This window comes from Mycteria americana, chromosome 3, assembly GCF_035582795.1.
Source record: "Mycteria americana isolate JAX WOST 10 ecotype Jacksonville Zoo and Gardens chromosome 3, USCA_MyAme_1.0, whole genome shotgun sequence".
Taxonomy (NCBI): Eukaryota; Metazoa; Chordata; class Aves; order Ciconiiformes; family Ciconiidae; genus Mycteria; species Mycteria americana.
The window spans coordinates 60313710-60333586 of record NC_134367.1 but is presented as its reverse complement, the minus strand read 5'-3'; the positions used below and the strand labels follow the sequence as shown (position 1 = coordinate 60333586).

Here is a 19877-nt window from a genome sequence, read left to right as displayed (position 1 = left end):
AGTCTGTCTTTGAGCGAACTCAAAACACAGCTCTATTTTAGGAGACGCCAAACCACACAAGAAAAAAAACCCACACCACAAAAACCCCACAAAACAAAAACGAAAGGCCCCCATCTCCTTAGCCATGTTTCCGAAATACAATATTGCTGGAATTCTCTTTTTGAGGGGAGCTGTAGGTATTTGTCAGCATAACCTGTAACTTAAGCTGCATCCTTTAATCTTTAAAGTGTACTAAAGTTTGTGAATAAAAGAAAACATCTGTAACAAGTTTCTGAATGCATAAATTCCTTTATTGAAAATATTGTGATAGCACTGCATTACATATATTCAATATTCATAGTTTCAAGGGTCACAGAATTTTGATTGAACAACACTGTTTTGAATATAGACCACAGCGTTTAGATATGCTCTGACAAGGATAATATAATGGCGTAAGTTTTAGGTAGCAATAGTGAAATGTATGTAAAATGTTGAACTTGGTTGGTTTTGGTTTTTTTTTTTTTTTTTAAACTATTAAGTGGTCTCCCACCATTTAAAAGAGCAAACAGTATTAGATATTCCTGGTATCTTCCAAGCATTATGCTGTTAGCAACTTCCAAAATATTTTACAGCATTACCAGTTAAGAACTTTATGGCTGTAGTAGACCACATAGAAAGGAAGTGTGAAAAGCTCACGTGCAGCGTGTTACAGGCTTACTGTATATAGCATTGGCTTTTAGACTGTGGAATTTCTGTGCAGGATTAAGATTTAGTAATGCTTTTGAAAGAACACCCACTTGGCTGCCTTTTTTTTTTTTTAATCTATTCAAAAAGGGAAGACCAGTAACTAAATTGAGTTGTATTACTCAGTTAATCATATTCCAAAATTAGACTGTACTGTTTAAAGCATGGAAGCACACTACCATTTCTAAAACCTGCCTTTCTCAGGACCATAACACATTCAAGTCCAAGGGCAGGACAGCATCCTAATGTTGGTTAGGTCTGGATTGTGTAAACAAAACCACAGCATAATAGGAAAGAAGAATTCTTTAGCGAACAGTGAAGATTACCAGTCCTCTGTCACACTCTCTCTATGTCCCAAAATTTTTATTTTGTAACATGCAGTCTTCTCAGCATTGAGGGGGGAGGGGGAAAAGTATCTGATTATTTCATGAGAAACAAAGAATAATATTTAGTTGCCTGTCAAATCCTAAGCCAGCCTGTTGCTTCAAGTCTTTTTCGGGAAGGAAATAATATATATAATTACTAAGAAAACAAGTATTACCCTAACATGACCTGGCCTGTTAGGGAAACAGCATTCTTCTCTAAATCTCAATTGTATTTTCTCCTTAACAAAGCAGTTATTCTTCAATTCATAGAGAAGTGCTCATAAAAGCACAGTGGGTGGCTTATTTTGAATCATTTGGTGGTGATAGAGAAAAACAACCCTCTCTTAGAAATGTCCTTCGTAAACAGTCGAATAATACTAGGGCAGATGCTCAGAGCATGCTGTCCCAATTCTGTTGACTGCAACAGAGCTGATACAGTCTATACCAGGTGGCAGTTTGCCCAGTGTCTCCATACGCTGCCAAAATTAATAATCTATTAACAGGAATGAGGCAGCAGAGTTAATAAGAAGCACTATCCACCTTCTCCCTCATCTCAGGAAAAAAAACCAAAACAGAATTATGCACTCAAGTGTTTCTGCCAGAAAACAAACCCTCTAATTAGGGTAAAATGAAAACCAAATCTCATTTACAAAATAAAAATATAACAATTAACTTCAGAAATCAAATAAATTGATTCAGAATAAATGCCAACACATAAGAAACCTACCGAAATAGTCATTATTTATCAAATTGAGATTTGAAACATTAAAAGGAAAAAAACCTCATAGCTAATACATTTACAAAAAAAAAAAACCTGCTATACAATAACAATAAATAAAAAGATTTTAAAAACATGTTCCCTTAAGTGCTGTGTACACCTATTTCTGATTCTTTTCCATGGCAAACAGTATGCTGTAGATTTTGGTAAAGTAACCTTTTATTTTTGGTTAGCATTTGTACATTGAACATAAATACACATGGAATGTACTAGATAGTTACAGTTTTCCCACAGGATCTTTTTCACAGTTACAGAAAAAGTTTTCAACTTATACACCATGAATGTTTTCATAAGCAACATATCTTTGATGGAGGAATGTTGGAGGAGGAAGTAAAAAACACTTCAGACTGATCTCCTACTGTTCTGTGCCTTACTGCCTCTCAAAACCAGCTGTTTTTTCCTGGGTTGGTTGGTTGGGGTTTTTTGCGTAGTCATGCTCCGGTACAAACTTGAGGAAAAAGCGTGTAACGTGAGGCAGCCTGCACCTTCTAGTTAGCGTTTAAGTGCCTAATGGATCCAGTCCTTAAGGCAGTCCGTACTTCATTCAAATGTCCATACTTCTACATCTTGTATTATGAAATCTTCTTTTTTAGATAAGATGTCATTATTGAAGGTGCTGCAGGAGTTGCTTCGCCCATGATACAAATCTGCATCTAACCATAAGCCAAACCGGCCACTAAAAAGGAAATACACGACAAATTTCAGGTTATATATAATAGTAAAAATATTGGAAGCTGTAGAAACAACCAGAGGAGCCCTACAACCAGAGGAGCAATACAGAGGAATCTAGGTAATACTGAGGATCTCTTAGACCAAATGTGAAGAGCTCAATCTTGGCAAAGTACTTGCCAAGAAGCTCGCGAGCAGTCCCCTCGCTTTTGTTTGCGCCAGCGAGCAGGACAGAGTGCAGGACCGAGACTGCGTCCGCGGCCCCCTGTGCCATTCAGCTCTTCTCACCACTGGCTGTGGCTGTGACCAACACCAGGACATGGAGGTCAGGGTCCCTTCCCTGGTTGGTTGCATGTGAACATGGCCCCTTCTGGTTTAGGAGGAGGGGTGTTTATACACTCCTTATGCAACCCATGCCCAGATGTCCTGTGGTGCAGTTTGCAGTCAGCTTTAGTTAGTTGTATAGCCTTAGCCCTTGATTTCACACCCACTGACCTCTGAAATTTAGGACCCGATTAAGCACTGTCTGTATCCTTGCTCTGTGTAGCAACAGAATAATGACAATTTAATAAGGACCATGTGAGAAACCTTAGAAGCTGATGGCAAAACTGCCATTAGAGATTGTCTTCCAGTGGCAAACCTCTTCAGCAATGAGACGTGTATCTACCCAAAACATCTGGTCTTTTTCCGATCTCAAAAAAAAAAAAAAAAAATTAATTGCCCAACATCAGTCACTCTAAGCAATGGAAATTCCTCTGGGAATATAACAGAAATCAGATTGCTGAGGCATCTGCCCTGAACAGTTTACTAAAAGTAAGTTCATCCATTTTACCGATTAGTTTTTCTTGCAACTACCATTGTCCCTATTCTCATTTAAAAAAAAAAAAAAATTAGCTACGTGATTTGAAAACCAAACAATCACTCACCCTCCACCTCCGAGCTCCAGAGAGCTGGTGTCTCCGTTGATGAAGTAGGTGTTCTCTCCACTCCATTTGAATACCTGAGGCGGGGGGGAACCAAATATATTTGGACTGTGAGGATTCGTGTACTCTAAAACTACTGGGGACTGACTCTTAGCAGGTATTTTTTGGTGTGGTCGTATTTTATTTTTTTCTTGAAGGGGGAGGAGGAAGAGGTAATAGGTAGAAAGCAAAGGAACAATACATATTGAAAACTATGAACAAGGCACCCTAATCCTTTTTAAAATTCTGCTTGCATCTCTAAATCAACAGGGATTCTGTTAAAAAGGAACAATGTGTTCAATATTGAAAAATGCATAAGCCATGAACATTAAGGAGTATTTCAGTAGCACTCTTAGCTCTGGTTTGTTGTCACTGTGATCCTAAGCACGTGTGAAATTATACCCTATTCTTGATATCACTGCCTTCCAAGGTGAGTCTTTGGCAGTCCACTTCTTACTCCTCCCTGCTTCCCCCTTCAATCCACTTAAAACCCTCTCCTCACCCTTACAGACTGTCCTCTCGGCACTTCAGATAATTCCTGCCACTTTTGCTTAAAGCATTACATTGAAACAATGAGTGATTAACTGCATTCATTGACAGCCAGCACATCTTCTAAACTCAAATACGCTGTCTTCATAAAAATATCTTAAATATTTCAGAAGTGGGACCCAAAAATCTTATCTGAGAAAGTGAACACCCACTTACCTTGAAATTTGGACTGAATGTGTAAAGGAATGTTTCACCAGTGCCGTAGTAATGGTCACTAAACCTGAAGGGATGTGTAGCATATGCTCCAAATATCTGTCAGAATAAAATGATCAAACTACTTTTGAGGACAGTGCAAAATTCAAGAGAAAAAACCCCAAACTTTTCAACATACTGTCTAAAGAGCAACTGAGCTGGTGTTTCACATTAGAAGAACCAGCTAGTAAAGTACATCAGATGAGCAAGTACTCTGCAAATCTTTTGTATCCTGCAAATTATAAGCCAGATGACAACAATGGCAACAGGAATGCCGACTCTAGGAGCTACTGAAGTACAAGACCTCCACAGAGGCATTATTTGTGACAGCTTGTTAACTGAGATACCTAAGGAAGATACTTCCATGGGCACTATTAAAAGGAGCACTCATTGCAATTATGAAGCTCTGGGAGATGGTATTTCTATTAGTGCTGATGTACTTTCCTGCCTGTAAGTTTAGTTTAAGCAGTAGAAAATATAAAAGAAAACACCAATGTCTTATTTTGGTATGATGTCACTTCACGGTATGACTACTACTTCATAATGATCACTTTTTATAATGTTGCCCTTTCAGTCCAACCCCTGTAGAACAAGCACTCCTTACCTGGTTGTCCATATCCTTGATGACAAGGAGAACTGGACTGTCGAGAGATGCCGATTTACGGTACAGAGTCTTCAGGCTAGTCCCATGCTCCAGTGTACTGTACGCAAGCCGCCACGGATATCCCTGCACTCGTGCGGGCAAGCGCCGGGCAAGCTGGGCAATGAACGGGGGAAATGGTTACATATTCAACAGATTGGGTCACAGGTGGTGCCCCAGACTATTCCCTTTCTGCAGGCGCTTCTGAGCCAAAAAATAGCCGTCAAAGGAGAAGGTGATGCCAGCAGCTTAACATCTCTGCCACATGCATGTGGCCTTGTACTCTGAGCCCAACTGTCTGCATTCACATCTGTGAAAGAGATTTCAAAACTGGCACCCCCTCTCAGAGCACTGAAAGAGTTGCCAGTCCTCAATATCACAACTCAGAGTTGCAAAACATGAAAATAAGCTTTCCAGGTACTGCAGCAAACAGGGCTTTGCACAAGGACACTCCAATGTACTAAGTACTTTCCATACTCTTAAAAAGCATTGGCATTGCCTCCAGAAGGCAGAATGTCCCGCACTTGGCAGACAGCACCACAGCTAACAAGGAAACTTGAGATTTTTCTAGCCATACCTGCTCTATGTGCATATTCTCCAGGAGGGCACTGTGATGCTTTAAGACAGGCAAAGTATCATCATCATCATCTTCATAGTAACTGCAAACGCTCTTTCGTCGTTTTGCTTCTTCTACAGTAATGATCTGAGGCAAGAGAACAAGTGTCCAACCTAAAGCATAGCTCTTACGCTGTCAATCCTCTGTTGAAGCAAATTAATTTAAAACAATGTACTCCTCAGCTGTTACACTGTATGGAGCAAAATCACCACATGGGATAGCTGTATCAAGCACCAGAGCTCACCGCAGAGGGGAGGACGCTGCCTAGCCCCTCAGCAGCAGCAGTCCGGGTGTCCTGGCTCTTGACGAGCTGCTGCTGGGGTGCTCGGCCTCCTGGTTGGCAGGGAGCATCATCTGGCCCAGCTGGAAAGCTGCTAACCCTTCATTGCAGCTCAGGGCGCTTAGCAAGCGACTGGAGCCTCGGCTCCACACAGCAGCGGGAGGCGAGACGAGGCACACTGTGCCCAGCAGCGGGGCTTTAGCTGGGGCTGGGTGCCACCATAGCAAATAGGAAGCAACATCAAGAGCTCAGAGATAGGGCTTGATGAGAAAGAAAAGGGGAAGCAAGGAGGCCTAACTACAAAACAAACAGGAAAACTTAAACTGCCTTCCTTCCACAAGCATATCACGCCAGAGGTCTTGTCTTGGGGCAGGAACCTCAACATGTGGCTGCAGAGCACACTGTGTTGCTGCCACACACCGTATGCAAATATGGCTTCCAAACGACTTTCACGTCACACATGGATAAAGTTTTGCGTAACTCCTCCACGCCTTCACAATCACTGCTTGAACTTGCAGAAGCTGTCAACAGTTGAGACAATTGCCAAGGAAGTGCCTGGAGGTTCTACACACACCTGCCCCACAGGCAAGAAAACAAATCCACTGGACTGACTCCAGGTACAGATTTAACCACACCACAAAGCACAGAGAAGGAGCTTTTCATGAAGACCAGGACTGGTGAGGAGTTCACCATGGGTAAGAGAAAGCTCTAATACTGTCAGTCACACCTAGCATCTCCAGTGGGACATGAGCAACACGTCCACTGCACGCACTCACGTCCAGCCCGCATTCACCTGCAGACGCCGGGAGCTGAACCCAGGGCAGCCACCCCGAGCAGGGCACATGGGCACTGGTGCTCCAACAGACACAGCAGGGTTAGGAAAAGATAGGAAGGACCACCACAAGGCAAAATCCAGCCTGCAGAATTAGTGTTGTTACACGCCCCTGGGCAGTATGGGTATTCTGGCCAGTGATACTGGAAGAGCTCTACAGCTGCATCCTGCCCCTCCAGCCCAAGCTCAGTGGGATCTAGTCCTGGGTCTTCTAAGACTGGAGGGAATTCTGTGCTGGAAAATTTTTCATATGGCCAATTTCAGGAAAGGTTTGCACTGCAAAATTAAGATCAATTTTAAAAAACCCAACAAACTGTTAAAGGACAATGGTCTTTCTGCTTTTATCCTTGTTCTTTTTCCACCTCCTGAATGGCTTTCCTTCCCTCCTCATCTCCCAGGCCTTTATTTTATTTTACTTTTTTTAAATTTTTTTAATGAACACCTTTTTCATCTTATATCGAAAGTACTCAACTCTTCTTTCGAAGACTGTTGTCTAGGAATAGTCTCACCCCAGGAGAGAGGGGAAGTATCACAGTAAATCAACCAGCAACAGAGGTATCTGTAGCAAAATGCAACCAAACTCACAGACACAGGCAACCACAGAAAATCTATTAACACAGTTGTAAATTGCAAATCAACTCCAAAGACAGACAAGCCCTCCTCTTCACTGCATAGATACCTGTTCAGTCTAGAACTGAAGCGCACATTTGAATGAAGTTTGGAGTCAACTATTGAAAAAAAAGGGATCTGCAAGATCAGATATTTACAGACCACACAAAAGCAGAAACAGATTAAAACAATCAACCACTACAGAAACCAGATCTACAAAATCTTTTAAAGATTTTATGGGACTGAGAAAGTAAGCTACCTAGGGTGAAACACCCTGTTAAAATTCATCTGAATATGGAGCACATTTTTTACTAGGACAGAAGTGCTGTATCAGATCCATGCTGTTCAAACAGGGACACAGTCCAACATACCTCCACAAAAGGTTCCTCCTGGTCAGGTCTGGCACAGTAAAAAATTCGAATATTCAAAGGCATTTGCTTCCCTTTCATCATCTACCAGTTTATTTTGCAGTATCTGCTACACTTCCCTACTGTAGTGGCAAGAGCTCTTGCCCACAAGCATGACAGACAGCTACTGCCCGTGGCACGCTGTGATAAAATTGCTTATATGCTTCTCTATAATCACACTTTCTGTTTCCCCGCAAGGGAGAGTGAAACTTTCACAGTAATCATGCCCAAATTTGGACTTTCAGTAGAGACTTCCTGGCAGACCTACTTTAAATTTTTAAAGCTTGAATATATTACAAATAAGAGAGACACACCTTTAAGAAGCTGTTTCCAGCTAATTCTTCTCCCAATACATATTTAAATAAAACAATGAGAGAAAAGCTCCCAGTGTGGCCAGATCTCTCCCACCCCTGTTCTTCGGATCACTGGCCCTCCTCCTTCATTTTGGTTTTATGAAAATGGCATGCAAATAACAACCGAACAGTGAAATCTAGTGCAATATATGACTGCGCTCAGCTCTGAGCAAAACCAGGAATGCAGACTTTTTTTTTTTTTCCATCTTGCAGTTCACAAAGCACCAACATTAAGAAACTACAAAACTGTAAAAATAAAAGCTATTTGGGATTAGAGGTGACGTTGCTACATTTCAAATGACAAGCCCCACTCCCAAGCTCTGCTTTTGAACAGGACAACATACTTTGAACATAAAAATGCTTAAAAAAATAAAAATAAAAAAAGACAGCAGTAGAATTTTAAAAGCAAGTTTATCTTGAAGACAAAAAATCAGATCACTTTTTAAATAACCATCGAGATACTTCCCACTTAGGAATCTATCTGTTTTTTAATTTAACCCATATCTTTAGCACAGCAAGCGCTTCAGCATTCAGAAATACCATTAAAAAATGCATGCGAGCTTACTTCCCTTAGAAACTAGGCTTTGAATGCACAAAAGACAGACAGATAACAAACACAGGCATGCCAAGTAGTTAAAACAGATTGCAAAAGCCCCCATATGAAAAAGCCAAAGTCCCAGTCAAAAACCTATCCATCTTACAACCAATAATTCAAACAGTTTTGCTGCGTGCACCTGAGAAGCAAGGGTAGGGCACATCACCACATACCAATCCATTTCAACCAGCACACAGGAGTCTCTGTTGGTGTTTATGTGTACATATACATTTTGGAGGTTTATTTGTAGCATATAAATACAACATGAATTTAGCAACGCGGACTACATACACCTGTATAGTTTTGCAAAAGGCTAACATCACATAACCAAAATATCTACACAACTTCTGCTAGCTGCACACCACAGAGCTCCCAGTTGTTTGCCTGCTCTTTCTAGGGAGAGAAGAAAGGAGGACTGAAGGAATATGAGTACATTCATGAGACAGATACAAGCCTTGATAAGACTTATATATGAAGCAGCAAGCATTATAAAGAAACACCATAAAAATCATCAAAAGAGGAACTGCTGAGATTCTTAACAGGGGATGCACACTTGATATGCACATGCTTCATACAACAGTAGAAAGCACTCACCTCCCAGCTTTTAGTAGTGGGCTCACTGAAGAAGTTGTCTATCATGTCAAGCTCCTCCTTTTCTACCACGACAAAACCTTGCTCTTTCGCATCTTTCCCATATATTTCTGGTGACCACTGAACAAAAAACGTGTACAAGTGATCCACCCTGTAAACAGAAGAGGAGACGACAACCGTTGTGCAGTGGTCCATGAACACAGCGCTGTCATGTAGTACTGAGGTTTTGCCCACTGACAAAGAAGGGACAACCGTACAAACAGGACACCCGTGTACTTCCACCCTCACGTACCACACAAGGTAATAGCTCCTTCCACCTGGCAGCCTGAAGCATTTCAATGTTTCTCTGCTTTCCGTCCCCACAATATTTTTCTTCCTCCCTTTGCTATACACATAGCCAAAGCAACATGGAAAAACTAAGTGGCTTGTCCAGTCCCACAGAACTCATATTAAGACAACAAATTGTTTGGTATTAGCTCACGCTCACAAAAGTTAAGTCCATTAAAAAAAACTCACTTTAAGTATTTAGTTTGACCTCCTGCATAAACCAAGTCATAAGATATCACCAATAAAGTCTACACCACATTTCTAGCTGCCCTCTAAAAGTTATGGAGACTAACCACAAAACAATTCTTCATTCTGTTAGCATAATGAAAATAAGCAGTTACTGACAGCTTTGTTAATGATATAGTACCAGTAGTGTATGCACTTCCATAAATGTAGTCAGCTCTCAATCACTGTCTTTAAAGAGATGTTCTTTGACAACATCCATAACAAACAGTGAAACAATTTCTAAAGAAGGAATTTATATTAGTAGTAGTATATTAAAGTTAAAATGAAGACATATAATTTCAAACAGGAATACAATAGTGGATCTACTGTACAAGAAGTTGAATTGCCAGCAAAAAATCAAACCCTAATTAAAAAGGACAGATAGAAAGGTAGTAAGTACTTATGACACCAGATCTTCTCCCAGTTATTCACCAGAAAGTTTTGTCTGGGAATTCCCTGATCAATACAAACCAAGAAAAATCTTAGAGAAATTTAGACATTTTCCCCCTATTATTTCAAGTTGCTTGCATTTTTATATATATATACATATATATATATATGCACAAATAATCTTAAAACACCATTTCAGCACTGTTGGATTCTGTTCAGGGTCACCAGTATAATTCCAGAGATTTTTTCAATCAGTTCCACATTTTTTGTTCTACACTTCTACCAATGAGGGCTAGAGTCTGATGTAATTTCTAACTGAATAAACTGACAGACCTGAAATTGTTGCCCACTCATGATAGCTACACTAATTCACGGTCAAAGTGAGATATTTGAAGGGGCTTGACCCACTTTGGCCAATTTGGATCCAATTTCCACTACTGTCAACAAGAATAAAAGGATTGACTTTGCTTCATCGTGGAAATGTCCTCTTAACCATGAAAAAGGAACAAATTAGCATTGTCATCAGTTTTTTCTCTTCTCCTTTGCACATTCACAAACACTTCAGTGGTGCATGGCTAACAGATGTTCTAGCGGAGTTTAATTTTTTGTTATCAAATAAGAATTGTACCTGTGAAACATTTTTAATATATACAACCAAATACAGTTTTAGTACAATTGTCCTAAATTTGTGAACACCCAACACTAGTTCCTGAGGCATCAGCAGCCTCCCTTCGTCAAGAACAAGTAAGGTAGCTAATGCTGATATCAAAGTAAAAATTTTATCTGCTGTTCATTCCTCTGCAGCAACACACACACAAAAGAGATCAAGGTAGTACTGTGCAAACAATCAGTATTTGGGATAGTTCTTGCCAATAATTACCTGGAAAAGGCTAAAAGAGGGTCACACTCCCATTTTCAAGGGTTCTTCTTTGCGAGAAGCCATGTGATTGCTTAAAAGCTTGCATAGATGTAAAAACAGTGAACTATAGAAGGCACTTCTAAAAGCCTTATCATTTCATTTTAGTCAAGACCTTTTCTTCTAACTGCAGAAGTTTTCCAACATCTATAGGTGCCACTCAGCATGCCCCGTTCCCCTTCACTTGCTCACAAAGGCTTCAGAAAGAGCAGTACAATCATCTCTTTGCTAACTAATATGAGTTTTAACTGAGAGTAACATTTAATTTGAGCGTTGTGTATTTTATGTAGTCCTAATCTGGAAAGCTAACTACTTAATTGCTACAAATCCCTATGAAAGAACAATAAAACTAGTGGTTGCTGCTGTCTGGTTAAGATCAGTTTGAAAGCAGGTTCATGCAGGTGGGTGGAGGAGAGCAGCATACTCTCACCTCAGAATTGCAAAACACATTTAGGTTGTAAGGCATCTCGAGATGATCTAGGCCAACTTCTGTTTATAGCAGAGCTAGCTTCCAAGTTAGAGGAGATTGCAGTCTTGTCCATTTGCAGTTGTGAAAATCTCCAACACAGATTCCACAACCTCTCCGTGCAACCTGTTCCATGTATAACCAGTCTCATTTTTTTTTTCTTCTACCTAATCACAATTTCCTCTGATGCATGCAGCAAGTGATCTGAGAAGGGTCTGGCACCATCCTACTTTTACCCCCCCCCCTTTCTTCCCCTGTCCCCCTCTTTTTTTAACCATGTGTCCAAAAGGAAGGGGGGAATAACCACCACCCAAGCTGTTGGCTATGCTCCTCCTTACACAGGCCAGCAAGAAGTGAAGACTTCGTTACTGCAAAGACACACCACTGACTTATGTTGAGTTTGCTCTCAACTTCCCCAGCTCCTTTTCTGCAGAGCTGCTCCCCCAGGCCACCCATCCCCAGACTGTACCACTGCAGGGGCCACTCCACCCCAGGTGTACAACTTTGCCTTTGCCTTTTCTGAACTTCCTGACGTTTCTGTCAACCCATTCCTCTGCGTTGAGGTCCCTCTGAACAGCAGCCCTGCCCTCCAATGTATGAACACTCCCCAAATTTGGCATCATCCCCCAAAATGACAAAGGTGTATTCTGTCCCAATGTCCATGTCGCTGATGAAGGCATTGAACAGTATTGGTCCCCAAGGAATGCCACTTGCTCCTGGCTGCCACTCAGACTAGCTATCAACACTTTGAGCCCAATGGTCCAGTCAGTTTTTCACCCACCTGGTAGTCTACCTGTCCAGGTCACATCTCTCCAATTTGGCTATAAGGATGCTATGGGAGATTGTGTTGAAAGCCTGGTCATGGTAAATGAAATAAGGTCATGGTAAAAAAACAATCCCTTCCTCTCCCCTTATTCACAGACCTAGCCATCTCAGAAAAGTTATCTGGTTGGTAGAAAAACAATTTGCCCTTGGTAAATCTACGATAGCTGCTCCTGATCGCTTCTTGCTCTCCATGTCCTTGGAAACAGCATCCGGAAGGACATGCTTCATAATCTTCCCAGGGACTGAGGTGAAGCTGACTGCCCTGGGCTCCCACAGATCCTCCTCAATTTTTCTGAAGATGGTTGCAGTATTTGTTTTTCCAATTATTAAGGACCTCTCCCAATGATCATAACCTTTCAAAGGATGATAGAAAGCAGCCTTGCAATAAGATAACTAACTTCCTCAGTACACTCATAAAATTTCCTGTCAGGCCCCACAGACCTGTATATGCTCAGTTTATTTAAGTAGTCTATAACTAAGTTTTCCTCTACCATGGACAGATGCTAAATAAATCCAGACACTCCAGACTTAAGAAGCAGTAGCATAAAATGAGAAACTGGTGACTGTAGAAGTGAGGTCATTCTGAAAGGGGATGCAGAGCATCCCTTCTCTGTTAATAAAATTATAACATTATGCTATGGTGGTATTTCCAAGCTACCAAATTGAAAAAATTGGAGAAAATTTTTAAATTGAAAAACCACTGCTTGAGGAACACTCTTGCAGCCAACTTGACAGCTGCGAGGAAATTTATCCTAGAACTCAATAGTTGTTTTGGTGATCACATGCTTATGAGTGTGTCATGCCCTAACAGAGAAACATCAATAAAACATAAAATACTTGGAAACGAACAACTTCAGAAACCTGAAGTTAACCACTCCAGAAAGAAATTATGCAAAAGGAAAAGATAATAACAGGATTATTTTTTTTTTCAACAACCTAGGAGACACAGATGGAAAATGAAAGATGGAACACTGATTAAAGATGGAGCCCCCCCACCCAGCAGTAGCCAGATTAAAAGTGAATATGCTTACAGATATGTTCATAGTAACACACACACAGAGGGCACAAAACAAATGTAAAAAGAGAAGTTTATAGTGAAGGATATAAATTCAGTAAAAAACTAGTTTTGGAGTACAAAACATGATATAAAGATCATGACAGCAAAGTGATAAAATCAGTGTAAGACAAAAGCTACGTGGAGTATTTATGCCACTGCATTGCTTAGTAAACTGGGCACAAACAGCTGTGTGTATGAATGCATCTGAACAGAGGACCACACACTGAAGAACAGTGAGCAGCGGCTGTGCTTGCAGAGTGGTACTTTACCCTTGGCAGAAGGACCCTAGAGACCTGGGATAATGGCTCTGAATTTTGGAGCAAGAGCTCTGCACCAGCACACTGATGACAATACTTGGTGCGATCCCTGAATGTTTCAAGAAAGTAACGTTCAGTGGAAGGAATGAGATTGTGTTTCGTTTGGTGTTTGACACTTTGGTAACCACCGCTGGAATATTCTGCCCATCTCTGGTGCACCATTCCCAAGTTGTGCTCAAATGTTGCAGCTTAGAGATGCAAAACCAACTGCCATACAGCAAGAGGCAAAAAGAGTTATTTCGCTTACAGGACCGATACCCTGTGATAGCCTACGTTACGAGGAACTGAATCCTGGTAATACAGATACAACCACAACCAGAGACTGGAAGCCAGGAAAATTAAAGTAGGTATATAGTGCACTGAAAAAGAGCAAAGGCAATTATCAATAAAACACACCAGACAACTTGTCAAGTTACAGTTGATTCTTGAGGGGGAACTGTAAATTATTTTTCTTCTAAAAGATATACTTTAATTTAGGAGGTCCCAAACTGACATCATCACCACCATTTCTGTTGATATGGCAACAGTATCTGGCTTCTTTGAGGGCAGAGACAAACTGGTTTTCCATAAAGGAATGTCTTCAAGTCAGTCACGGGGGGGGGGGGGGGCTACTTCCCAGTATTTGTGTTTGGGTAGTGGGAGAGGGTTTGTGCATCCTGTGATACGTGTACAAAGGCTTGAAGTCCAATCACAGCTCCTGGCCTAGAAACAGGAACTAATTCAGAGGAGTCCTACGACTTTGTTATAAACATGCCTGACTAGATGATGATCCTTCATGAATCTTATGAGGTTAAGGTATTGTAAGCCCTCATATGCTTATACCAGCTTATATAAAGTTATATAAACCCTCATTATAACATATTAAGCTATACATACAAACAGTTTTTCATAGGTTTCATCTGTATAGTTTGATATCTTACTTATCAGGAGTCTAGGAATACTCTATTTGTAGAAGGCTAATTCAAAAGGAGACTAAATCTAAGCTCTATGCTACCTATTCCACTCCATTAACAGGAGCAGGGAAGAGTGATCCTTCAGCATCAGGACCATCTTAATCATCATCCCTTTATGCAAAGCCCTGCATAAGTGCATGGAAACATCAGGTAGGTATTGACTCCAGCTAGTTGTGCTGCAAGTTCTTCCAGATCTCAGCTTCAACGGTACTAACTACAGGGTGTTACACACTACATACTAACAAGAGTCACAATCAAGCAACATCTTGCCCTACAAAAGGAAACCCCACAGAAACAGTAACAAAAACCAAATCAAAACTCACCCAACTCCCCAAACCAAACCAAAAAAAATCAATGGAGCAGCATGCTAAGACTGAAAAAGAGAAGCAAGGCTCAACCCCTGTTACTGTTCCTCCTTGAAAATCTGCCTGCTCTCAAAAAAGAAACTTCCAAAAAAGCGGATGCCCTCTCAGCAGCATGATCTCAGTGAAAAGTCTTTTACATCAACATCAACGCAAATTATATGTTCATCTACCAAACCTGTCTGCCAAATTTATATTATAGATGATCCATGAGATTTACTTCTTGACTGAGGAACTAATCAATGCTAAAATGAGGAAATTATTTGTTAGGACACATGTTTATAAACAAAGAAATTCTGCATTACTATCTCTGTCCCAGTGCAAGGCATCTTCCTCTGCAAGACCTTGAGGAAATCTGTAACATAATTACTGACCTACTACTATTCAAAATCCACTAGGGTGGAAAATCTACATATCATTTAAACATAAATCCATGTAGTAAGAGCACGCAAAGACTTACCCTCTAGTACTGTAAGTGATACCCATTGCAAGACTTCTCAGCAAAATAATCAATCTATTAGTGTCCAAAAACATGGGTGCCTCTCTGCTCAGCTGAACCCAACAAGGAGCTGCCCTAGACTGAGTAATCTGTAGTTATGTGTATATGAGGCAACTCGAGATGTCCATCTCCCCTGTTACGTGTCAAGGTAAGCACCACTGTGATCAAGTGGGCAGTGCAAAGCAGCTCTGTAGTCACTGATTAACTCAAGCCGCGCTGTGCGGGTCACGGGGTGAGTTAGTCACGCCAGGACACTCTTGGCTCCCAGGAGGCCACATAGGAAGAGAGAAAACCTACAACAGCTGCAAAAGGCAAATGACTTAAGATTTACTGACAGCCTTTATAAAGAATATCAGCCTAACAGTCTTCTCTCTGTATTAATAAGGTTTCCAGAGGCTTCCATTAAAAAAAAAAAGTTAAAAATTTTAAAAGATAAGTACGTCTCCCCTCCAGTGCAGCTTTCCCGCAGCCTGCCAAGGCCAGGAAAGCAGCAGCAGTCTGGAGATGGATGAGCAGCTCTGCTGGGAGCAGCAGGCTAGGGGGCCAAGGCTGAAAATGGAGCCATTTTCACAACTGATGACAAAAGCTGTTTTAACAGCAGACACTAAGAGACCATGGAAAAATGTAATTAAATGCAAATCAGAGGAAGATTTAACATACACAGTGATTATAGACTGTGTATTTGTGAAGAAATTGCACACCAATTTCTTCACAAACTCAATCCAGGTTTGGTTTGGTTTTGGTTGGGTTTTTTGTTTGGTTTTTTTTGTTTGTTTGTTTTTTTAATTACTATGTAACATTAAGATACTGCACAAGTGTGCTGGTTTTTGCTGGGATAGAGCTAATTTTCTTCACAGTAGCTAGTATGGGGCTATGTTTTGGATTTCTGCTGGAAAGAGTGTTGGTAACACAAGGATATTTTCCTTATTACTAAGCAGTGCTTACACAGAGCCAAGGCCTTTTCTGCTTCTCACCCCACCCCACCAGCGAGTAGGCTGGGGGGGCACAAGAAGCTGGGAGGGGACACAGCTGGGACAGCTGACCCCAACTGACCAAAGGGACATTCCACACCATATGATGCCATACTCAGCATATAAAGCTGGGGGAAGAAGGAGGAAGGGGGGGACATTCAGCGTGATGGTGTTTGTCTTCCCAAGTCACCGTTATGTATGATGGAGCCCTGCTTTCCTGGAGATGGCTGAACACCTGCCTGCTGATGGGAGGGAGTGAATGGAGTCCTTATTTTGCTTTGCTCATGTGTGTGGCTTTTGCTTTCCCTATTAAACTGTCTTTATCTCACCCACAAGTTTTCTCACTTTTCCTCTTCCGATTCCACCAGGGGTGGAGTGAGTGAGCAGCTGTGTGGGGCTTAGTTGCCAGCTGGGGTTAAACCACAACAGTCCTTTTTGGCACCTAACGTGGGGCTCAAAGGGTTCGAGATAACAACAGGTTTGACTGGAATGTGCTAGATTGAATTTATAGCTGTTATTGCTGTGTAGCTATTAATCAGCAGGCTCCTGTGCTTGCCACGAGGCTTGCTTGTCTTACTGTGTATTAGAGTCTAGTGCTCGTTAGTGGCTGCTTTTTGCTTTCGCTGCCTGTTGTACTGCTTATCATCTTACTCTGCTGTGCCTGGGAACATTTGATAACAGCAATGGCAACGTGTCTGGGCTGGCAGATGGCCAGGACATCGCTGCTGTTTCTATGCTGCTATACTGGACAGACTGGAACTCCAGTGTGAACTCGAGTTGAAGGGACTGTGACCTGTGGATGAGTCCTCATGGGAGCAGGACACGCCAAAGCATCTGTGGCCATGAAGTCCACATCACAGCAGGTATATTTCGAAGCAGCTGTGGCCGTGGTTATGTCCGTGCTGCAGCAGGTATACCTCTGAAGGTATTGCAGCCCAAGGATAAGTCCATGCTGCAGCAGGTACACCTTGAAGCATCTGTGGCTGTGCATGAGGTCATGCTGGAGCACCTCAAAGCATGTAGCCATGGGTAAGCCCATGACAGAGCAGGTACACCCCTGGAGGGACTGCTGCCATGGGTAAGGCCATGTTGGAGCAGGTTTACTTCTGAAGGGACTGTGGCTGCAGGTAAGGCCATGCTGGAGCAGGTATATCTCTGAAGGCATTGTAGCCTATGGAGAAGGCCACGCTGGGACAGGTGCACCTCAATGTGACTGTGGCTGTGGATAAATCTATGCCGCAGCAGGTGTACCCCTGGAGAGACTGTGGCTCATAGATAAGGCTCCACTTGGAGCAGGTACAACCTTAAGGAACTGTAGCTTGTGGATAAGTCCAAGCCAGAGCAGCGGCAAGGGGAGGAGTTCATTGCAATGTTAAACCCAATGGTCTGGTCCAAAGGAACCAGGGGTGGAGATTGTAATGCAAATACCTTTAAATTGTTGTAACCCATGATCTGAGTTGCATGTTATAGGAATTACTATAGCAGGAAGCACCTGAACCAATGGAGGAGAAGCCTTACAAGAAGCAGTGCAAGTGCAGCAGTGACCTGACCTGAGCTGGTTTTGGTGCCCAGTAACTCCACACAGCACACCACCTCTCCTGTCCTGAGTGACCACCATAACAGATGGAGCCCAAAGTCATGGACTAAATGAACTCAGTGGACATTTTGTGGACATTTGTGGACATTTTACAGACATTTTATAGGGGTGGTCCATAGACTAAGGGAACGATATCTTTGTATTATATCAAAGGATGGGAAGGGTGGTGGTGGTTACTGAGGTTGTATTGGTACCGGAGCATGACGTAAAAGGTATGGAATAAGGGGTGAAAAATGTGCTGGTTTTTGCTGGGATAGGGCTAATTTTCTTCACAGTAGCTAGTATGGGGCTATGTTTTGGATTTCTGCTGGAAACAGTGTTGATAATACAGGGATGTTTTAGTTACTGCTGAGCAGTGCTTACACAGAGCCAAAGCCTTTTCTGCTTCTCACCCCATCCCACCAGTGAGTAGGCTGGGGGTGCACAAGGAGTTGGGAGGGGACACAGCCATGACAGCTGACCCCAACTGACCAAAGGGCTATTCCATACCATATGATGTCATGCGCAGCATATAAAGCTGGGGAAGAAGGAGGAAGGAGGGGACGTTCAGAGTGATGGCGTTTGTCTTCCCAAGTCACCGTTATGTGTGATGGAGCCCTGCTTTCCTGGAGATGGCTGAATGCCTGCCTGCCCGTGGGAAGGAGTGAATGAAGTCCTTGTTTTGCTTTGCTTGTGTGTGCGGCTTTTGCTTTCCCTATTAAACTGTCTTTATCTCACCCACGAGTTTCTCACTTTTCCTCTTCCGATTCTCTCCCTCATCCCACCGGGGGGGGAATGAGCGAGTGGCTGTGTGGGGCTTACTTGCTGGCTGGGGTTAAACCATGACAACAAGCTACTGTGACTGCACTGGACAGAAAGTCTTTTATTTATGCTGCTTTATGGCCAATGAGATGAGAGTGATATTATTGATATTTTCATACATGAATATAAATTGCATTCCAAATGTTTTTAAACTTAGTAAATTATTTTGATATATTGTATCAAAAATACATTGCAAAGCTACCCCAAATGACCTACTGTCCATGGCACTCAAGATGCAACACTGATAACTAACAACAGTAACAACACTGATACAATACTGGTGCAATAACATCACCAGCGGGTAGGAAGCAATACATTTTGCTTTGGGAAGGCATCAGAGAGTTTGAAGAAGACACTCACTGACTTGTTAGGCAAAGACAGGTCTTGCATTAATACGAAGGAGTGGGTCTTGCATTTAATTTTTGCCCCAAGTTCTACATGATCTTTTATGCACCTCTGTGGTGTTAAAACAGGCATGCATGAATAGCACCAAAATGACCCAATCTTATACTACATTCACCACTAATTTTGATCAAGATCTGAACAGCAGTCCTGACAGCAAAGATCTGGCCTGTCAGCCAGCACAGCCAAATGCTGCTGCAACAGCTCAGTGCAGAAATTACTTTTTCCTCATTCTAAAAACTTAAGTATAAACCATTTGTCAACAGTTCAGTTTATATATGGATTAGGTCCCCTCACTAATCAGAAAATTTCTGCTCATAAAATGACAAGTAAAGAAGCTGTTTTCCAAGTTTGTGGTAAGAAGCTTAATAGATTTACCTGTTGCACAGAGCAACGAACAGAGACAACCTCAGTTCAGCTCAGCAGCTTTATTCAACATTAGATACACTACCCCCAAAGGAATAACTGGCTTTGTGTTATATTACAGCATCACCCCAATTCCCTGAAGTATTTACTCACACTTCAACCTAGAATTTTCTGAACCCGCCCTTTTGCAATCCCTGAGGAGCCAAGGACTGGATTCAGCAGATAGCAAGCAAACCAAAAGC

The 19877-nt window shown here is 41.9% G+C and overlaps 1 protein-coding gene and 1 long non-coding RNA gene across 8 annotated transcripts in view; one reads left to right on the top strand and one right to left on the bottom strand.

Moving 5' to 3' along the window:
- Positions 1-268: 268 nt before the first annotated feature.
- Positions 269-19877, bottom strand: part of NCOA7 (nuclear receptor coactivator 7) — a 99198-nt gene continuing 79589 nt past the window's right edge. For 6 of the 7 annotated variants that reach the window (XM_075498681.1, XM_075498678.1, XM_075498683.1 and 3 more), the window contains exons 11-16: positions 9165-9312; positions 5456-5581; positions 4843-4995; positions 4203-4298; positions 3462-3535; positions 269-2542 (exon numbers count right to left, since the gene is read on the bottom strand). In XM_075498681.1, the coding sequence (XP_075354796.1) occupies positions 2407-2542; positions 3462-3535; positions 4203-4298; positions 4843-4995; positions 5456-5581; positions 9165-9312 (733 nt within the window). In that variant the 3' untranslated portion in view covers positions 269-2406. Of the gene's footprint in view, positions 2543-3461; positions 3536-4202; positions 4299-4842; positions 4996-5455; positions 5582-7586; positions 7829-9164; positions 9313-19877 lie in introns of those variants that run through there. The other variant, XM_075498684.1, reaches the window with a different exon arrangement.
- Positions 9308-18755, top strand: LOC142408322 (uncharacterized). Its single transcript, XR_012775248.1, has 3 exons — positions 9308-9461; positions 14699-14787; positions 17177-18755. It is a non-coding gene; the product is annotated as an uncharacterized LOC142408322 (long non-coding RNA).